Consider the following 17,184-nt stretch of genomic DNA (forward strand, 5'->3'; position numbering starts at 1 on the left):
CAATGGTTGGATATCCATCCCTCCATAATCGTAAATCTGCTCGGCTGAGACATATTTTATTGCGGCCGGCTAACGTATAAGACGCTACTCGCGCGCAACGGGTGAGTAAAGGCTCCTGCTACGGAAATATTAATGCAACTTCATCAATCACCCTGCATAAACAGTGGGGCAAGAAAACGATTTACTACTTACGATCTGGCCGGCCTACCGACCAATGTATAGCAATGAACGCGCTCGCGGTTGTGGAGAAACTTGCGAAACCGAGCGGACGAACATTCGTCAAAATCTTTCATCGCCTTCCATTCCCACAGAAACCGATCGAATTAAAAGTTTACGAGTTCAATCCTCCGTCGAAGGTACGAGAGTTTGTATACACGTTGATACTTAGATTCGTGGAATGTAGACTTTCGAGAATCGATTTTCGAAACAAAGGCTTATCCGTATATACAAACAATTCAAATCTAGATTAATTTTGTACGATGTTTATATCTGTTATGGAAGGTATTCGGCGAATTTATGTGTATATACGGAATGTTGATACCTAGATTCGCGGAATATAAATTTTCGAGAATCGATTTTGGAAACAAAGGCTTATCCGTATATGCAAACAATTCAAATCTAGATTAATTTTGTACGATGTTTATATCTGTTATGGAAGGTATTCGGCGAATTTATGTGTATATACGGAATGTTGATATCTAGATTCGTGGAATATAAATTTTCGAGAATCGATTTTGGAAACAAAGGCTTATCCGTATATACAAACAATTCAAATTCAAACGAAACTATAGAAATAGAATGGTAATATAGATATATAGGTTTCGTTTACATCGATTAATTTTTGTAAATAAATCACGATGATAATATAGTTTGCATTATTATTTTCAATAACGTTCAATATTGTAATGCACAATAATCCTAAAGAAATTGTATAAAATTTAAATCGATATAAAATAGCATTTAAAAAAATTTAAAATAACACTCCAATAATAATTAACAAAAAGAATTAAATTGCCCAAGTTATTGAACTGAAATCTCAACCGAGTCTTCCCAATCAAAAAATAGAAAAAAAAAAAAATCCCAGCATCTCTCGCTAGACTGCGTAATAAAATTGATAAATCAGGTATCCAATGGAAAGAATTCTCTCGGATATCGCTTTGCTTCTGAGAACGAAAACGCACACGCTTGTACTCTTGTCAAGCGAATGGAAGCGGAGCGTTTAACCGGGTCGAGGATCGTGCGTTTCGCGTGGCCATCAGATCGAGGGAAGTTCATCCGCCCGTTTTAGGACGTCGGTTCGGGCAATTCGCGAGAGAAAAAGGAAACGTGGAAAGGCGGGGAGCCGAGGGAGACGGACGAACCGAGAGACGCACCCATAAGCACCGACCGCTCTAGACTCACGTACTTCCTTAATGCCGAATACGCCATCCGTTTTCTTGCCATATAAGTTTCTATCAAAAGGACGGATCGTAATCCAGAAATCTCCTCGTGTGGGACCCCATGGGAATACGGATCTCGGTGAAACTCACGCACTTGCCTACCCGCTTGAGAAACCGACCAACATCACCGTTGGACTCCGTCGTTTTCGTGTCGCGAAATGAATTTTTATGATAGCATAAAAATCGTAATCCTTGGCTTTAGCCCCTTCTCGCGATCTTATCTTAAATGATCATTACTTTCATCGACGAGAGGCGGAGGAAAATTTCTTTCCCTCGAAGGATCCGTGTTCTCGTTTCATTCGATCGAACGACTCACCGCGGAACGGCAAAGACTTTCGCATTCACGATTGAAAACGGCGGTAGCAACGTCGTATCCACCATATATCACTTGAGCCGAGGGAATAGCAATCGTTTTAACTCGGCTAACCCTCAATGAAATTGGCCAGCCGTTCGTTAGAGAACAAAGCGTGCACCGACCGATTCGTCGAACGTTAACATAAAACCGTGGCTTATCCCACTTCTCGTGTACGATATTCGAGTACGAGGTGTAAATCATCCCGGTCGCATCCACGCAACCACCGAGGAGGGAACAACGCTTCTCTGCCTCGAAGCCTCTCTTCTTCGGCTTCCCTTTTGCGATCGTTCCGTTTCACCTCTTCTTCTTCTTCTTCTTCTTCTTCTTCTTCTTCTTCTTCTGGTATATATTTGCGCGTCTGGGAGCGACTCTCGCGTGCTGGGCCATCGGTGGAACGCGCATCACAGCTGGCTGACAAGGCGTATAATTAATCCCTAATGACGCTGGCATAAATCCATCTCGGTAGACCGTTTCGTTTGCTCGCCGCTCGTGCGCCTTTACTAGCGAAATCAACGCTAGCTTTGTCGCTGTCGTCTATTTTCCGCGTTATTTATGCGCCCGTCATTGGATCGCGCCGCGATCTTTCAACCAATGCCGGTCGGAATTCGCTTTGGAATAATCCACGGTATTCGGTCAACGGTGGCAAAAGTTGTAGATTCGTAACACGACTTTTTTTCGAAAAGCTCGTGCATTCAGAAAAAAGTACGCATACTCTTTGGAAGAGAAGACTATTTGTAAACTCGTAAATAAGCGAATAAACTCTGATTCTCGCAAGATTGAATTGTTTCGAAATACAAATTGTAAATCATATTTCGTATTCTTCGGATCAGAAATTTTAATCTTTCCCTGAACGATTTCTAAATGAAATTTCCCACGTAAAGCTTGGTTACGAGAGTTATTAATAAGATTCCTCGTTACGACGGAACGAAAATGATCCACTGGGAAAATGAGAAACGTTCCCAGGAAGTCGTAAACGTCTTCTAACATTCGTTTTATTCGATCTCGAGTCGAGAGTGAATGGAGGATCGTTACGGTATGATTTAGGATAATCCGATGATTCTTTTTCTTTTTTTTTCCTCTCCGACGTTTTATGCGATGATGTGAATTTCAATCGGGGACAAGAGAGGGATGGTGACCGCGAGAGGTGACCCCCGGTGTCCAACCGCTTGAATTACTTGACCGACAAAACGCGACGGGACAATGGAGCGATAAAGCCTTTGGTTAAAAACCAAAGCAGGCTATAAATCGTAGCGGTGATCCAGTTTACAGCGTTCCTATTTCCCGGGTACACGTTCGGTCATGACGTCACCTTATTGTAATCTCGACCCACGTCGGTCACGTTGTCCGTCGACGTACACGGAAAAATCGAAAGCAAAACCGAATGATCCTCCGTGCGCGTCCAGCGATCGTAGAAAACGGCTGTTGTCGACTCGGATCTGAAACGTGCTTTCGAAGATAAGGGGCAAGGAAAGCGGAGATTGTGACACGATAATGTTCTCCCATTTATGAATCAGCAACGGTTGAAAAATTAAATACGCAAAGATGATCTGTTAAAGTTTATCTTATAACGTAATACGAGTGTTAGTTTATATATATATATATATATATATATATATATATATAAAGTCGGATAGGCAGGATTATCCTACTTCTTAAAGCATTTACAATTACACGAATGATTAATAATTATAATTATTAGTTATTATTATTATTATTAAGTAGGTTTGGAGGATTTTTCACGGTTTAATGGCACTTTTATAACTCAGAAAGTTGATTTAATGATTATGAGGATGGGGAACGAGTTGTTGAAGATACGAGGAAATTATTGTAATTTATATGTTATTGCGGATCATTTCGTTTAAACAGAATGATTGGAAGGAATGGTTGAAATCAGCTGCGGTAACCTCTGGCAACTCTAGTAACCCTTTCACCAATTAAACCTTCCTATGACTAAACACGTTCTTGCTTAATAGCTCGCTGACATAACCTCTCTCCCTTTCTGTACCTTTCCTTTCCTCTAAAAACTTGCTCCTATATTTTTCTTCGTCAAATCCTGTCCTTTCTCCCATATTTTCTTCATCATCCGTAATTGATTGTTCTTTGAAAACCACTAACTGTAACTTTTGTATTTAAATAAATCCACATTCCACAATAATTTTCCTCCTATGAACACAACGCTCTGGAACAAAAAGTTCCTTTCAATTTCCCTGCTCTATAAATTTCCTATCTTCCGTAATCTCGTAAATAGAAATAAATATCTCGTGAAAAATGAAAAATCTCGTAAATAATTTGGATAAAAGAATAATAAATTGTATCGAACAAAAATTTCTTCTCTCCCGCACCCTCCATTGTCCACACGAAGCTGGTTCACGAAGAAACGGAAGCTGACCCGGAGGAGCAGCGCGTGCACACGTGGGATAAAGAAGAGTAACGAACGGGCGGTGAAAAGAGAGCGGGGAAAATGAAGCGTTTACCGATTCCAGCGGATAGCAGATCCTTCCTGGAAAGGATCGCCCTGCTTCTCGCTGCCCGAACACGCCTGATCCTCGAACGCCCGGCGAGGGACGAGGCGGGGAGGGGAAGGACAGAGGGAGGCGAAGAGGAGATCCTCGCGCGGCTGTGAACTCCGCAAAGAGGGAACTGGCGTACCGAATTGATGCACACGAAACGGCATGCCCGGAATGTTATAATCGCGAACCTTTGAACCCAAACAGCCCGGACTCCCACACCACCACCCGTCGACAGACCCGTTTCCATCGTTGAAATTACTCGTGTTACTCTCCCGCGCCGCTTCGTGCCGCCTCGTCGTTGATACGCTTCCACGAAACCTTGCGAGCCGGCGGTATAATAATTCCGCCGCGTTTCAAAGATAGTGTGAGATCGAGAGCGAGACACATTGTAAATAAATTCTTCGACGCGAGGAGGCAATGGTGATGGAATGAAAATTTGAGAAAAAATTGTAAAAGACTGATCTTTTTAAGGATCTGAACGTGGAGTTAACGACGTAGGAGTGATTGGAGATATAACATGGGCAACTTTCGAAGTATCGATATATATATTTTAAGAGATCTAGTTTGTAAAGTAACTTATGCTTGTATAATGAGATAAAAGTTACGAAATTGATAGAAAGTTTCACCTTTTCCAATGTTAAATAAACCACGGAACTGAATATATTTCGATTAATTCGAACGAAATCGATTACTTTTAAATTAATAGATCGAGTCTTACACTGCCAAATGGAAAATAATTTATAAATTATTATTCACCGAGCACGCATGATATGAGTAAAAATCAAATATCGTCGTCAAAATAAATAAAATGATAATCGACGAATCTCGGATAAAAAAAGAAAATTAAACGTAACGAAAATTTCCTAGCGCTTTGCGATTTACCGACGTAGGTGAAGCTCTACTCCCACGAATGCCCTACGGGAGTCCCCGCCGCCTTCGTTCCATTGCACAGACGCGGTGGGCGTTACGGTAATTAATTTTTGCCCGATAATTAAGATATCCCGTGCAGACGCTGAGATATAGCCCGCGGTATCGTCATTTTTCAGCCCGGGATATCGCGTGTTTCTTCGCGCAACCTTGCAATTCCTGGTGTCCCGAACGAGCTGCTATTACGTCCTCGCGAGAACGATCCCGATGCTCGATTCTCAAAACGGCCCTTTCCTCGTGGATGTAACCATTTGCAGCGGCAAATCCGCTCGCGTGCTTCGAAACAATATCAACAACCATATACGCGTGTGTTTGTATTAAAGTAGATTAGATTGAATAAATCGTCTGGATAAGAATCGTAAAGCAGGCGGCAAATTTTAAGCAAAGTAAGAAATTTTTCAGTGAAATTAAGGAAATAGTTTCATAGACTTTTAGACGCGTATATTAAAAGTAAACGAACGTTATATAATTAGAAATGAACTTATGCTAGAAGCATAGTAATCGTGTATTTTAAAGACTGCATTGGATACAGCTACAAAAGTGTATTGGAATATTTAATAAAAAGTAGAAGTTGCCCGACAATTCTACATTCGGAATTAAACGATACAGTGAAAGTCCAGGATCAGGAGATAGATCGCTTTTGAATTCGTTTCTTTGGTTTAAATTTACAGAAAAAAAAAGTCTTATCAAAAGTCGCGGGCCAGTGATGGAAGAACGAGAGAAGGGAAGAGAAATAGAAGAAAGAAGAAGAGGAAGAAGAGGAAACATCTGGTCCACGGTGCTGGTGGTTTCGTGAGGATTATTAATTGTTTCATCTCGGAGCTTATCCGCGGCTGGCCGATCGCCACGACTAAGCAAATACGAGAGGCGTAACCCACACGGTGATGTACGAGCTTAAAAGCCCTCACGATTCGCCACGGTTTCTCTCTTTCCAACGTCCGTTTGTCCCGATAGAAGGGCGCGTGGGGAGAAACCGAGACGGAAAACGATACAGCCAAGGGGTTATCGTCTGATTTATAATTTGAGGGCCAGACACTGCTCCACCAACGTGGAATACGGACCCGACCGTTTTCCGGTTCAACAAACGTAATTGGTTGCCGGTACGATCGTAGATAGCCGCCGGTTCGAATCGCGAATCCTCTCGCTCTGTCTCCCGGCCTTCGTCTCTCTCTCTTCTCTCACGCGGCCGTCTTCCTCGCCTCTCACACGCGTCCCTATCTTGCGGAATACTTTTACCCCCCCTCCTCCCTTCTTCCCCCTTTTCAACGTGACTTAAATCACGAATATCGGCCGCAACGAATCGTATTTCGAGTTCTAGTACGCTTTAATTTCGAGCTCGCCTGTTTCCTTTAATTTCGTTAGAAATTTTTAACGTTCGATGATCTATTTATTCCGAGAAATCGAACAATCGATTCGTTCGAAAGAGAAAGAAAAAAGAAAGGGTAAAATTGTTGTCGAACGGAAACGGAAAAATCTTTCCTCTTGCAACGCGGTTTCCCCCTCGAAAACACGTTTCACGAGGAACGTCTTCATCCGGGCTATCCCACAATCCGCCACGTCCGCCTCGATGATCGCGGTGGACCGGGAGGAGCGGTTAGCACGGAGGCAGGGCCACGAGCACACGCCCGGTGAATTATGGAGTGCAGCAACACCCACTTCCTGGTCCTCGAAACACCGACTCCCACGCATACTGATGGACCCGCGGCGTGATGGATCAACGCCGTCCACAACCCTCTCGAAATCGCCCCGACGAATATCCAGAGCCGCCTCCGAGCTGCACCTCGCTCTATCATTATACCCCGAGAGATTCGTTAATCAATCATCCAGCCTAATTGCGCGACTGGCCGCGCGTCACGCGGCCCGGACGTCTCCTTTCGCGCGGGTGAAACCTTGCTATTTTCTGCTGCCGAGGGACGATTTAATTCGGAGGGGAGCAAGGGAGGCAATGCCTTCTTCGCACGAGGGGATACGAAGAAAAGCGCAAGTGGCGTGAGCGAGTGTGGGTACGTGAGCGCGTATACGATCCGGATGAGGTGTGTTTGCGTGGACGAGGAGAAATTGTACATCACAGATACGTTAATTTGCGTCAAACGGGGATTTTAGCTTTCTTTAATCCGATCCAGTTTCGATAAATTTGTAAACTTGAGAAAAGTTTGTGATTTTTCTTATCCGAGTGTATCCATTTGTAAAATTATTTCACGCGACAAACCTCCTCAAAGAAATATTTCCATTCCGAGAATCGGCAGAACCGATTTACTTGCGTCGCGGGGACGTTACACGGGGAATCGTAAGAACATACGTGATATCGAAAGGAAATGCCTCGCCGGACGTCAACCAGGCGCCGGGAGTACGAAAAGGGAGGAGAGAAAGGAAGAGAGAAAGAGGCTCCCCCGACGCGGGGAATTCTGAGATGGGGCATAAATTGATATGCATCCAGCATTCGACATGTCGGTCGGATGAAAGAGGGAGACTCGAGACAATGCCTGTCGGCCAATGCAACACCCCATCGTGCATCCGGTGCGTTTTCAAGGAAGCTTTCGGAGCATCGTGACACATATCAATTGATTTTCACGGGCCGAACAGTTCGATATATATATCGCGTATAGTGCGATCCGTCGATTCGATTCGTTGTTGAACAAAAGACGAAGCTTGGAATGGATTTTACGTAGGCCAATTCCTCCTCAAAACTTTGATTCCTTGCATCGAGATATAAATATTGTATTGTATACAATAATTCAACCTGAAATAAACTCGATTAACGGATCAGCAAAACGTAAGCTTAGAAATAACCGATTGTAAATTAGAAGCTAATAGTGGCGGTTAATTGTTATAAAGAGTTTTTGAAAAAAAAAATGTATTTGCAGCCTCGGTGAAATACACGCGAATCGATGATAAAAGGAACATGCAAATTTTTATTCTATATGTGAATACAACGCGAATTGATCTACTTTTTCATCGCGTGTATCACCTTAATTTCACATGTTCGCCTCGAATTCTTGTCTCGAACGAGGTGCATCGAGACGTGCGTGCGCCAGCGCCACTCTTCGCGGCAGTTACTAATTTAATTACAATGAGACACCGATTGCACAATTAACATATCGTTAAAATACCGCGGCGCGCGGTAATTATACACTTTCTAGGTGCATAGGTCGCTGCCTATTTGCATATCGTTCGTACGAGACAACCACGACAACATTTGACAACGGTGGCTCGTTAGAGCGTCGAGTGACATTGTGCAACACAGAGCTTCTGGGTCTAACCGGTGTAACTTCTGATTTACAAACGATAAGCTCAACCGACGTCGAAAATCGAAACACCCGGCAATTTATATGAAACCAAACCCTCAATAATTTCCAAAATTCATTAATAAAGTCAAAATATATGAAATTATTCATCATTCAATAATACATTTGCATTTAAGTTATTAATACTTGTTATAAATATACATATATATATATATATATACCGTTACATATGCTTATGATAAAAATTCGCATGTGAATCGTATGCAATTAGAAATTTACAAGAACAACAATAAAACGAAAGAATAAGAATTCATGTAATTTGTATGATGATGTCTCTATTGTATGAAACGATGACAGTCAATTATTCGTATATTGCGAAATAAATTGTTCGAAAAAATTTACTCCTAAAGCCAGCTCTCCATAAAATTTAAAAATCTGAAAATTGATTCGTTCAATATACGAGCTAGCAATTTCGAGGTAATCATCCGCCCTCCATGCTAACTAATTAGAAAAATTCAGAAATATCGAATCCTTTCGAAAGGATTACTTTCGAGAGAAGATCCCCGTGGCGTGCAGAATAGACTTAACCGGCGAGTTAATGTCACGCCTGATTTATCTCCTTTTGTTTAATTTTCCCCCGTGGAGACGGGAGAAGACCCACCACCACGAAACTTTTATCGCCAATGAATCATAGGAACAATGCGCGAGACAAGACGCGCGCGCCACGGAATACGATATTCCACCGTGGCCCAAACTCGATCATGTATGATTCACCTGACTATCAAACGCGTCGATAAACATTTCCCCGAGGCGAATCGGAGCCGAAAGGTTGGGCGCGATTCGACGATCGTCCTCGACGTGTGTCTTCTATAAATTCCAACCAGCGGTGATTGGAACGTCCCCTTCGAAAACTACTTTGTTTTACAACTCGACACCCACGTCTCGTCTCTATGCGTACGCACGCTAGCTAGCTAGCTAGCTAGCTAGCTCGTCGCACACACAGGATCGGCGTTGTGTATCGGCTCGTAACCGCGTCTACGTTCTACACAGAGCACGCGCTGCGTTCAATGTAAAGCGTTAAAACGCTACGTGATCGAATTGGACAAGCGACCGGACACTCGCCACTCCGAGCCACCATTTCGCGGATGCCGGTTGAATATCAAGCAGAGAGATCGTTAGAAACGTTTTAGAATTAAGCGCGCCTTTTGCCCTCCCCCTCCCCGCCCCGACCCTCGATTAGAATGGAACGCGATTACCCGCTCGGTGAAACTTGGTTAATGGAAATTAGCTCGAATGATAGTCCTTTGACCGCGATCCCGAATCGTCGATAAGAATTTGATAAAGATTTTTCTGGTTGCTAAGAAGAAAAGTTAAATTTCTGTTATATTTTTTTGTATTTGCTGAACTATGAGACGGGATAATTATAATATGTAAATTCTTTGGTGTCAAAACCAAATGACAGATGTAAAGAAGTCTAATTGAATGAAATTTTAAGTAAATTACTTCAAAATTCCAAGGACCTTGAATTCACCACAGATTTAATCTCGAGAATCGACTCGTGCTCCTTTTATTCTTAACCGAAACAGCTGCGACTTATTAGCGACAGTGACGAGCCGTGTCGAGAACAAATCCTTTTCCTCGATTCCTCGAACGATTCCTCTCGCCTCGCCGCACGATGTACGTACGTGCATTGATAAATCCCCCATTCATTCGGTCTTCCCTCTCTCGTTGCCGCACGAAAGTCATCTTTCGAGAATTTACGGAGGTGTATACTGTTACGAAATCGCCATTCCCTCCACCCTTGACACAACAATGATCACACCGGTAAGGTGCTCTCGATCGAGCGGCCGGCTATTTTGAATAGTTTCCCACAGGGAGTCGGTGAAAAATCCTCCTCGAACGAGGAGGAGATCGAACGTCCACGCGTTCTCCTGCGCGCCATCTATGATTCACCGAACGAGATGGAACGAGACGGAGAGGCTCATTATCGTGGAACGAGCATCGAGAGTTAACGTGACTTCGCGAAATAATCTCGGCCTAGAGCGCGTTAACGCGAAATCAGGCGTTCAGATCGTGAGACGAGCGAAACAGAGGCAGCCAACACGTCGCGATACCATGCCATTTCGATGCAAAATCCCTACTCGTTCGGGTAGAGGCATCACCTTGATCCCTGAAATGTTAGGTCGAAACGTTTCCTCTCTGCACAAAACCTAATCTGTCTCCATCGGTAGAAGTTTGCTTCGCTCGGAATTAGATTACGTATCTGCCGCGTATATCCTCCCGTGATTTATTTATCGTGACGGCCTCCCCGCGATTTCAACACCTTTTGACGCGTGTATTTACGGTTATGAGAATTACACAAGGCAATTAGAGCCTGTATATAAATAATCCGGCGTGAAAAATGGGACGATTTCGCACGTGATTGCAATTCGTTTTTGAACATCGTGGCGGATAGCGACGAAATAATAGGATCGTTCGAGTAATCGTGTTTCGATCGAAGCAGTATTTAATAAAGCACTCAGCAGCGGAGAGACGACTTCCTCGTTCGTTCCGATGAATTTTAATCAAATTTGATTTATGCTTGCACATTGCCGGAGGCTATCGATCGTGCTGAAACGAAACAGCATTTCCAAAAGCGTATCCAAGGAGAAGAAGGGAACGAGTAATTTGACTTATCAATTACATTCGGTCGGTTATTTTCGTTCATTTCAGCGTGGGAACGCGCTTCCTGCGAAGCTGGGGAAGCTCGAAATTCGATTTCGTGATTACGAGGCGTATCTCGACCGCCTTAGAAACGGTTATTGCTCGCTAAAGTGCTACGAGATTGCACGCGCGTCGTGATCCACACGCCGCACACATGCGCGCACAAGACGAAGAATGTTGGAAAGAAAGGGGGAAGGAGACCGCGAGGTGGAGGCGGCGAGGGATGATGGTCGGGGAGGGGAACGAAAACACGGGGCGATCGAACAGTTATACCGTTCTCGATCCGGACCAAGGAGGTTAGGGCCTCGGATGGCTCATTTTCACCTGGGGTTACCTTTGGCACACAATCATCCGCCATTAAGCCTGTCTGCAAAAATTTCGAAAAACACCGGAATATCCCTTTACAGCAACGGGGAGAGGAGAGGCGAGTCCCTCTCAAGTGCATAACCCGTCCGCGGCTATAGGCTCACGAATATAGCCCGTGATCTCGCGGCATGATCTTTCAAGATCGAGAGTAAGAGCCGTGGTGGAGGATGGGTACGAGAGTGTAGGAGAGGGAGACGGAAGGAGAAAATAAGACGGTGCACGCAGGGAGGGGAAGGAGTGCTAGATCTCGAGCAACGATCAGAGATCATCTTCCCTGTTCGGCCGGCTCCTCTTCCCTTCCCCGATCCTCCTAGACGGAGGTGGCGGGCGGGGGCGGAGATGTACGAAGCCCGGCGTCGCTCCCATTATCAAATTATTCACTCACACCGTGCGCCATCTATCTTCGGGCCCCGCGATCCTAACGTGTTATTATTTGATCCTCACTTTGTTAGCGATCTGACTCTAACAGGCTCGCGATGTGGTACCTGGTAGATCCTGCTCGGTGATCTGGAGTACTTCTCACGATCTCGCGCCACCAGATCACCGAGGCCGGACCGGAGAGCTTTCGGAACGATCGCTCTCGCGGATTTGCTCTCTCGTGCATGCCAGAAGCCGTTGCTTATTTCTCCACGTTGTGCAGATTACGACGAGCAACGGAATCCTCGCCGAGTGATTGAAGATAAATATCGGTCTAAGGTTGTATAAGATACTCGGCCGAGTTGGATTGTTACGAAGAATGGATGGTAATGAGGGATAAATATTTCGTGATTTCATATATTTCGCTCGTCGATTCCATCCAGTGATAGATGCAACCAGTATCAGTTGAGCAGAGCATGGCTAACCCCTATCCTCCGAATACACACTCTCTCAACGTCTCTCATGCATTTACCTTTTGGTTTTAAAAAATTTGCACACAAATTCACACGACCAACATATGATGTTCTTCTTGATATCCTTGTTATATTTCTACGTAGGCCTCGATTAATAAAAATTTCCATGGATCTAGACAAAATCGTAACCGAGGATTCGATCTAAAATATTCAACCGTTTCTCAAGGAAAAATATATATATATATACATATACACGTAAGAGTCCGTGAGAAGGTGAAGGGTTCAAAGGTTAGCCAGGGTACCGTTCCGCGGTTTGACCGTTTTGTTCCACCAGTTCTCGCGTGCGTGAAGATTGCGCGGGTTACGGAAGATGGATCAGCCGGCGGCTGAGTTCTGCCATGATTTCGTTTTTTGCGGGAATCGCCACGAGGTGAGAGACGAGAGATGGATCGGCAAGGAACGGATACTGCCAATACTGAAATATAGTAACAAGGGCAGCCGAGGGATCGGGAACGAAACTCGTCGGCGAGGGGCGAGGAGAGGAGGCAATAGGCGCAGCTCGTGAGGATCGGGCATAGGTAAGTGGCACTTATGTTTAATACTCGAGTGTGGATGAGTGGTGGTCGGTTCTGCACGCGATCCTCGCCTCTTCCCTGACCTCGCGTTCGCTAGAACCAATTTCCACGGATAATATGAGCGAGGATCAAAATATTCGTTTTTTTGATTCGCTTCGAGTGGGACACGGAGATAAGTTAGTTAATCGTCGATCTCTTATCATCGTGATGCGTTTATTAATGAAGAATATTAATTAAAAGCGTTTATTTGCTTCTTTAATTGTAGAAAGTTATGGAACAATGTTTTATATACTTTGAAATTAATCTAGAAAACGAAGAAAGACGTACGTATCGAGAAACAATGTTCGATATTAGGTATAAATTTAAAATTAAGAGAAGGGAATAACTTCAATGCAATAGAATAAATATGATGGAAGGATTCGATATTTCGATATAGAAATATTATATTTGTTTTTCAGGTGGAACATTGTCTAGAAGACGTCGAATAGCAGATCGAGCGGAGAACGGGTGGCGGTGCCGAAACCGATCGATCGACGAAAGTCAACTTTTTATAAAACAAAGGATAATTTGGTTTTCAATTTGGCTAAAAGGTATAAACATTCGTAGAAATTTTAAATAAATTATCAAAATTTCTAATACAGTTAAATTATATCGGTAAAATTTAAACTGGTTAAAGGCAATTTATTATGCCTCTTCATTATTTGAAGAATCCTATGTACGCACTTTGTCTCTTAGCGGCATTTTGCGTACGACAGCATATGCAGAACAATAGGTATGAGATAATATATAAATATCTTTTAATAATTTTTAATAATATAATATTATTGTTTTTTTTTTCTTATGTACGAATAGAATCGACCAACCGTTAACGAAACGTATATCGATTCAAACTCCGATATTGATAAACACAAAACCCAATGAAGCGGAAACAAAAATAATATCACACGCTAAAAATTTTATAAGCGATTTTAACAATAATTTTAACAAGATAGACGAATCTGACTTATTGATTAATTGCTTACAAATCATCGCTAAACGGGCTCGACAAATCTTTGAAAATATCCAAGCAAGCATCCCAGTAAATAACAATAATGATAAATTATAATTATTGACATATATTAATATATAAAAATAAATTAGGTTCATATTTTTTTTTCCTCAAAATGAATTCTGACAATATATAAAATTTCTTACGATATACAATATATTTCAGATAAAATAATTTTTCTATTATATTTATATTTAGTAATTACATTTATTATTTTCTTTGGAAGATCATTTTGAGCAAAAAATGTTATTATTTAACTTGATTTATCTTCGTTCTTGAGATATGGAAAGTAAGATTGTGTAAATCAAAAGTAATCAAATCAAATTTAACTTAATTTTTAATAATAATTAATTTGAAACTGTATTTAACGTTGATATACATTAACGATAATTTAAAATGAAAAAGATGTATCCAACGATTGAAGAAGCACGATGAACAATTTCACCTACTTTTATCCATTAACTGAATATTTTCTGTTTCTATATTAATACAAACCATTATAAATACAGTTTCAAATTAAAAACATTAAAAGTTAACAAAATTATTTCAATTACTCATGATTTATATATTATTATTATATCATTATATCAAATTATTTTATTTTCTATACATCCAAATTGATTAAAAAAAAATCTCTTTTCTTCATTAGGTTTCAAAGACAGTAGATTTCGAAGATTCCTTATTATCTTCATCCAACATTTTTGATTCATTTCTATTCGCAACAAACAACGTCGGTATCAAATGGTTGGCCTAACACAGAATGATGTATTGATGATCTATTGAAGAGTACGAAAGACTGTTGTTTGACAAAGATTAATACGGATTAAAGGGGGGGATCCGCATGTGATCTTTGTCAATCGATGGAAAATTTTACAATTGATTGAAAAATTGTTCGTCATCGAACAATTTTAAATCGAAGAAAAATTGGAGAAAATAATCGGACGGACTTATACACATTTCTTGTGTGAAACGGTTCGGTATTGCGCGCTCAAATAGGCGCCAACGAGCGCGCAAATACCGAACATGATGCAAAAATTCATACGCGCGTATATTTAAAATATATTATATATATATATATTCATAAAAATGGAAACGTTGCAACGAGAATAAATAAATAAATTTTTGTGCTTATAAATATATCCTTGTTATTGTTGTTGTTATTATTACTTCCGTCAATCCTATTGATAATAATCTCCAATTAATCTCGCTCTTGAAAATATTTAACAAAAGCCGCGTACTTCATTTTCTAAAAAATTATTTATAACCAAAACCATAAGTAATTGACATTAATGCACCTCAGTCCATTTCACGACTCGCGCGTGCCTCGGATATTACAAGGTCGATTAATAAATTTATGAATCACGCGTACCTCCGTTCAAGATCGAACACTACAATTCCGTATCATCGATCACCGCCTGATCGACTTCCGTTTCCCATACTACCACTCCCAAAAGCTTATCCTACCCTGGAATATTAATAACCAACCCTCCCCACTTCTTCCAATCCCACTTTCGCTACGTTTCCACAACCTGGTGTCCCACGTTCCTTCCCAAACCTGTTCACCGTGCACAGATATTTATCACTCCGATCTCTCTCACTCTCTCTCGCAATCCATCCGTCAGAACGCTCGAGCGGATTTCCAAATCTCTCTCCTTCTCTCTCTCTCCCTTCCACCGATTCTAACCGCTGCTGCCGGGCGGACAACAGGGCCCGAGTAACCACCGAGGGCTCATTTGAATTTTCCCGGACAGGATGTGCACCGCGTGCATTTCAATCCCCTGTGGGGGAAACACCCCGACGAATTATGGAGGAGCGAGAGGACCCCCTCTCGGGTCTCGAGCGAAGAGGGAGGGACGGATGGTGTATACGCGGATGGTAGTTTAAGAGCGAACGCCCGGTATCCAGGGCACGTCCGGAGCGCCAACAGAACTTATTGTCGTGCGCACGACTCGTCGGGGCATTTTAATATTTCCGCTGAATGCGCCGAGAAAACGGTCGAACGTGGGCCCGGCGACGAGAAAACGAAAGGAAAGGAGAGGAAAAAGAGGAGGATGAGAGAAGGAGAAGGGGGTGGGAGACGGGAAAATGAGGGGGAGGGGAAGAGGGAGAGAGAAACCGGAGGCGAGGAATCGTTACGCGACAGTGCCACTGGTCTTGGTTTTTCGACCCGTGACAGGTGGAGTGGCCACGGGGAACCCTTTGTTTTTTATACGGAGTGAGAGACTGCTCGGTCGTCGTCGAGACAACACCATAGCACCGTTTAGAGGAGGCTGGCGCCACGAAGCGCATAACGATACTCGAATTTAAATATTCACTCCCTGGCCGGCGTTGAAAATATATTGCCGACAGTTTGTTACCTCGTGCCTCTACGGCTTGTCGAGAGACATAAAACGATCTTTTCTTTGACCAAAGCGAATTTGCGTGCAAGGGTTTTTTGTTAGCCGCTGGTGTTTGGACAATTAGCATGTTGGACGAAGTTTTGGAAAAGGGCCGATTGTGTCTCGAATGTTTTCGCCAAATAGCCTGGCCGTCAATGGGCTTATTCTTCCCCGTGTTTATTGTGTATTGTGCCGCGCTGAAGCCTTTCATATTTTATCGAAGATAATTTGATGACAACCACTATTGACTCGTAATATATGGAAGATCTGTACGGACATTCTTTAACGTTGCTTTATTTTTCTCTTTTTAATTAATTACCAGACTGATACCAATGATACAACCAAGAATTACATATCGTCGGATGCCAGGATTATTTTCAGATTAATTACTCGATATTTTATATTGCTAGATTTATTATCAGAAGCATTGATTCCATTTATAAATTACTCCTTCAAAATATAATTTCGCTATAAAATCCTTTCATTTCGTTGTTAAATTAAAATTAACGATAAAGAGATTAACTTTATCCTGTTAACTTACTGGAGAAAAAAAAAGAAACATTTGTACTCCTGTCATACGAAGAATACAAAGCATTCCTTCCTCCAAAAATATCTCTCGCGCACCTTGAAATTTCAAATAAAATAAAAACGAATTGAATCGCTCGAGCATACATCTTTCGAAAGAATTTCGACAATTTCCCCGAAACGGTTGCCATCAGAAAATTCACCTAAATTCCCAACCGACGGATGCTTTCCAGGATAGCTGCGTGCTAAGCACACGCTACATCAAGTATAGGTATATTTTACC

At 42.3% G+C, this 17,184-nt stretch overlaps 2 protein-coding genes across 14 annotated transcripts in view; one reads left to right on the forward strand and one right to left on the reverse strand.

Annotated features, from left to right (window-relative positions):
- LOC107993055 (serine-enriched protein) overlaps positions 1-17,184 on the reverse strand; it is a 134,635-nt gene that overhangs the window by 41,940 nt on the left and 75,511 nt on the right. The window lies entirely within an intron of this gene.
- Positions 13,433-15,079, forward strand: LOC107993052 (uncharacterized). Its single transcript, XM_017049245.3, has 3 exons — positions 13,433-13,722; positions 13,803-14,028; positions 14,648-15,079. Exons 1-3 carry the CDS (start codon positions 13,637-13,639, stop codon positions 14,750-14,752), a joined length of 417 nt encoding a protein of 138 aa, XP_016904734.1. The 5' UTR covers positions 13,433-13,636; the 3' UTR covers positions 14,753-15,079.

The sequence above is a fragment of the Apis cerana genome, linkage group LG10 (genome assembly GCF_029169275.1).
Source record: "Apis cerana isolate GH-2021 linkage group LG10, AcerK_1.0, whole genome shotgun sequence".
Taxonomy (NCBI): domain Eukaryota; kingdom Metazoa; phylum Arthropoda; class Insecta; order Hymenoptera; family Apidae; genus Apis; species Apis cerana.

Bases quoted from the DNA above. Each gene is read 5' to 3' on its own strand.
- LOC107993052 (XM_017049245.3), top strand. From the start codon at position 13,637: ATGCCTCTTCATTATTTGAAGAATCCTATGTACGCACTTTGTCTCTTA. The intron at 13,723-13,802 runs GTATGAGATAAT...ATGTACGAATAG, and splicing joins CAGCATATGCAGAACAATAG to AATCGACCAACCGTTAACGA. The intron at 14,029-14,647 runs GTAAATAACAAT...TTTCTTCATTAG, and splicing joins ATATCCAAGCAAGCATCCCA to GTTTCAAAGACAGTAGATTT.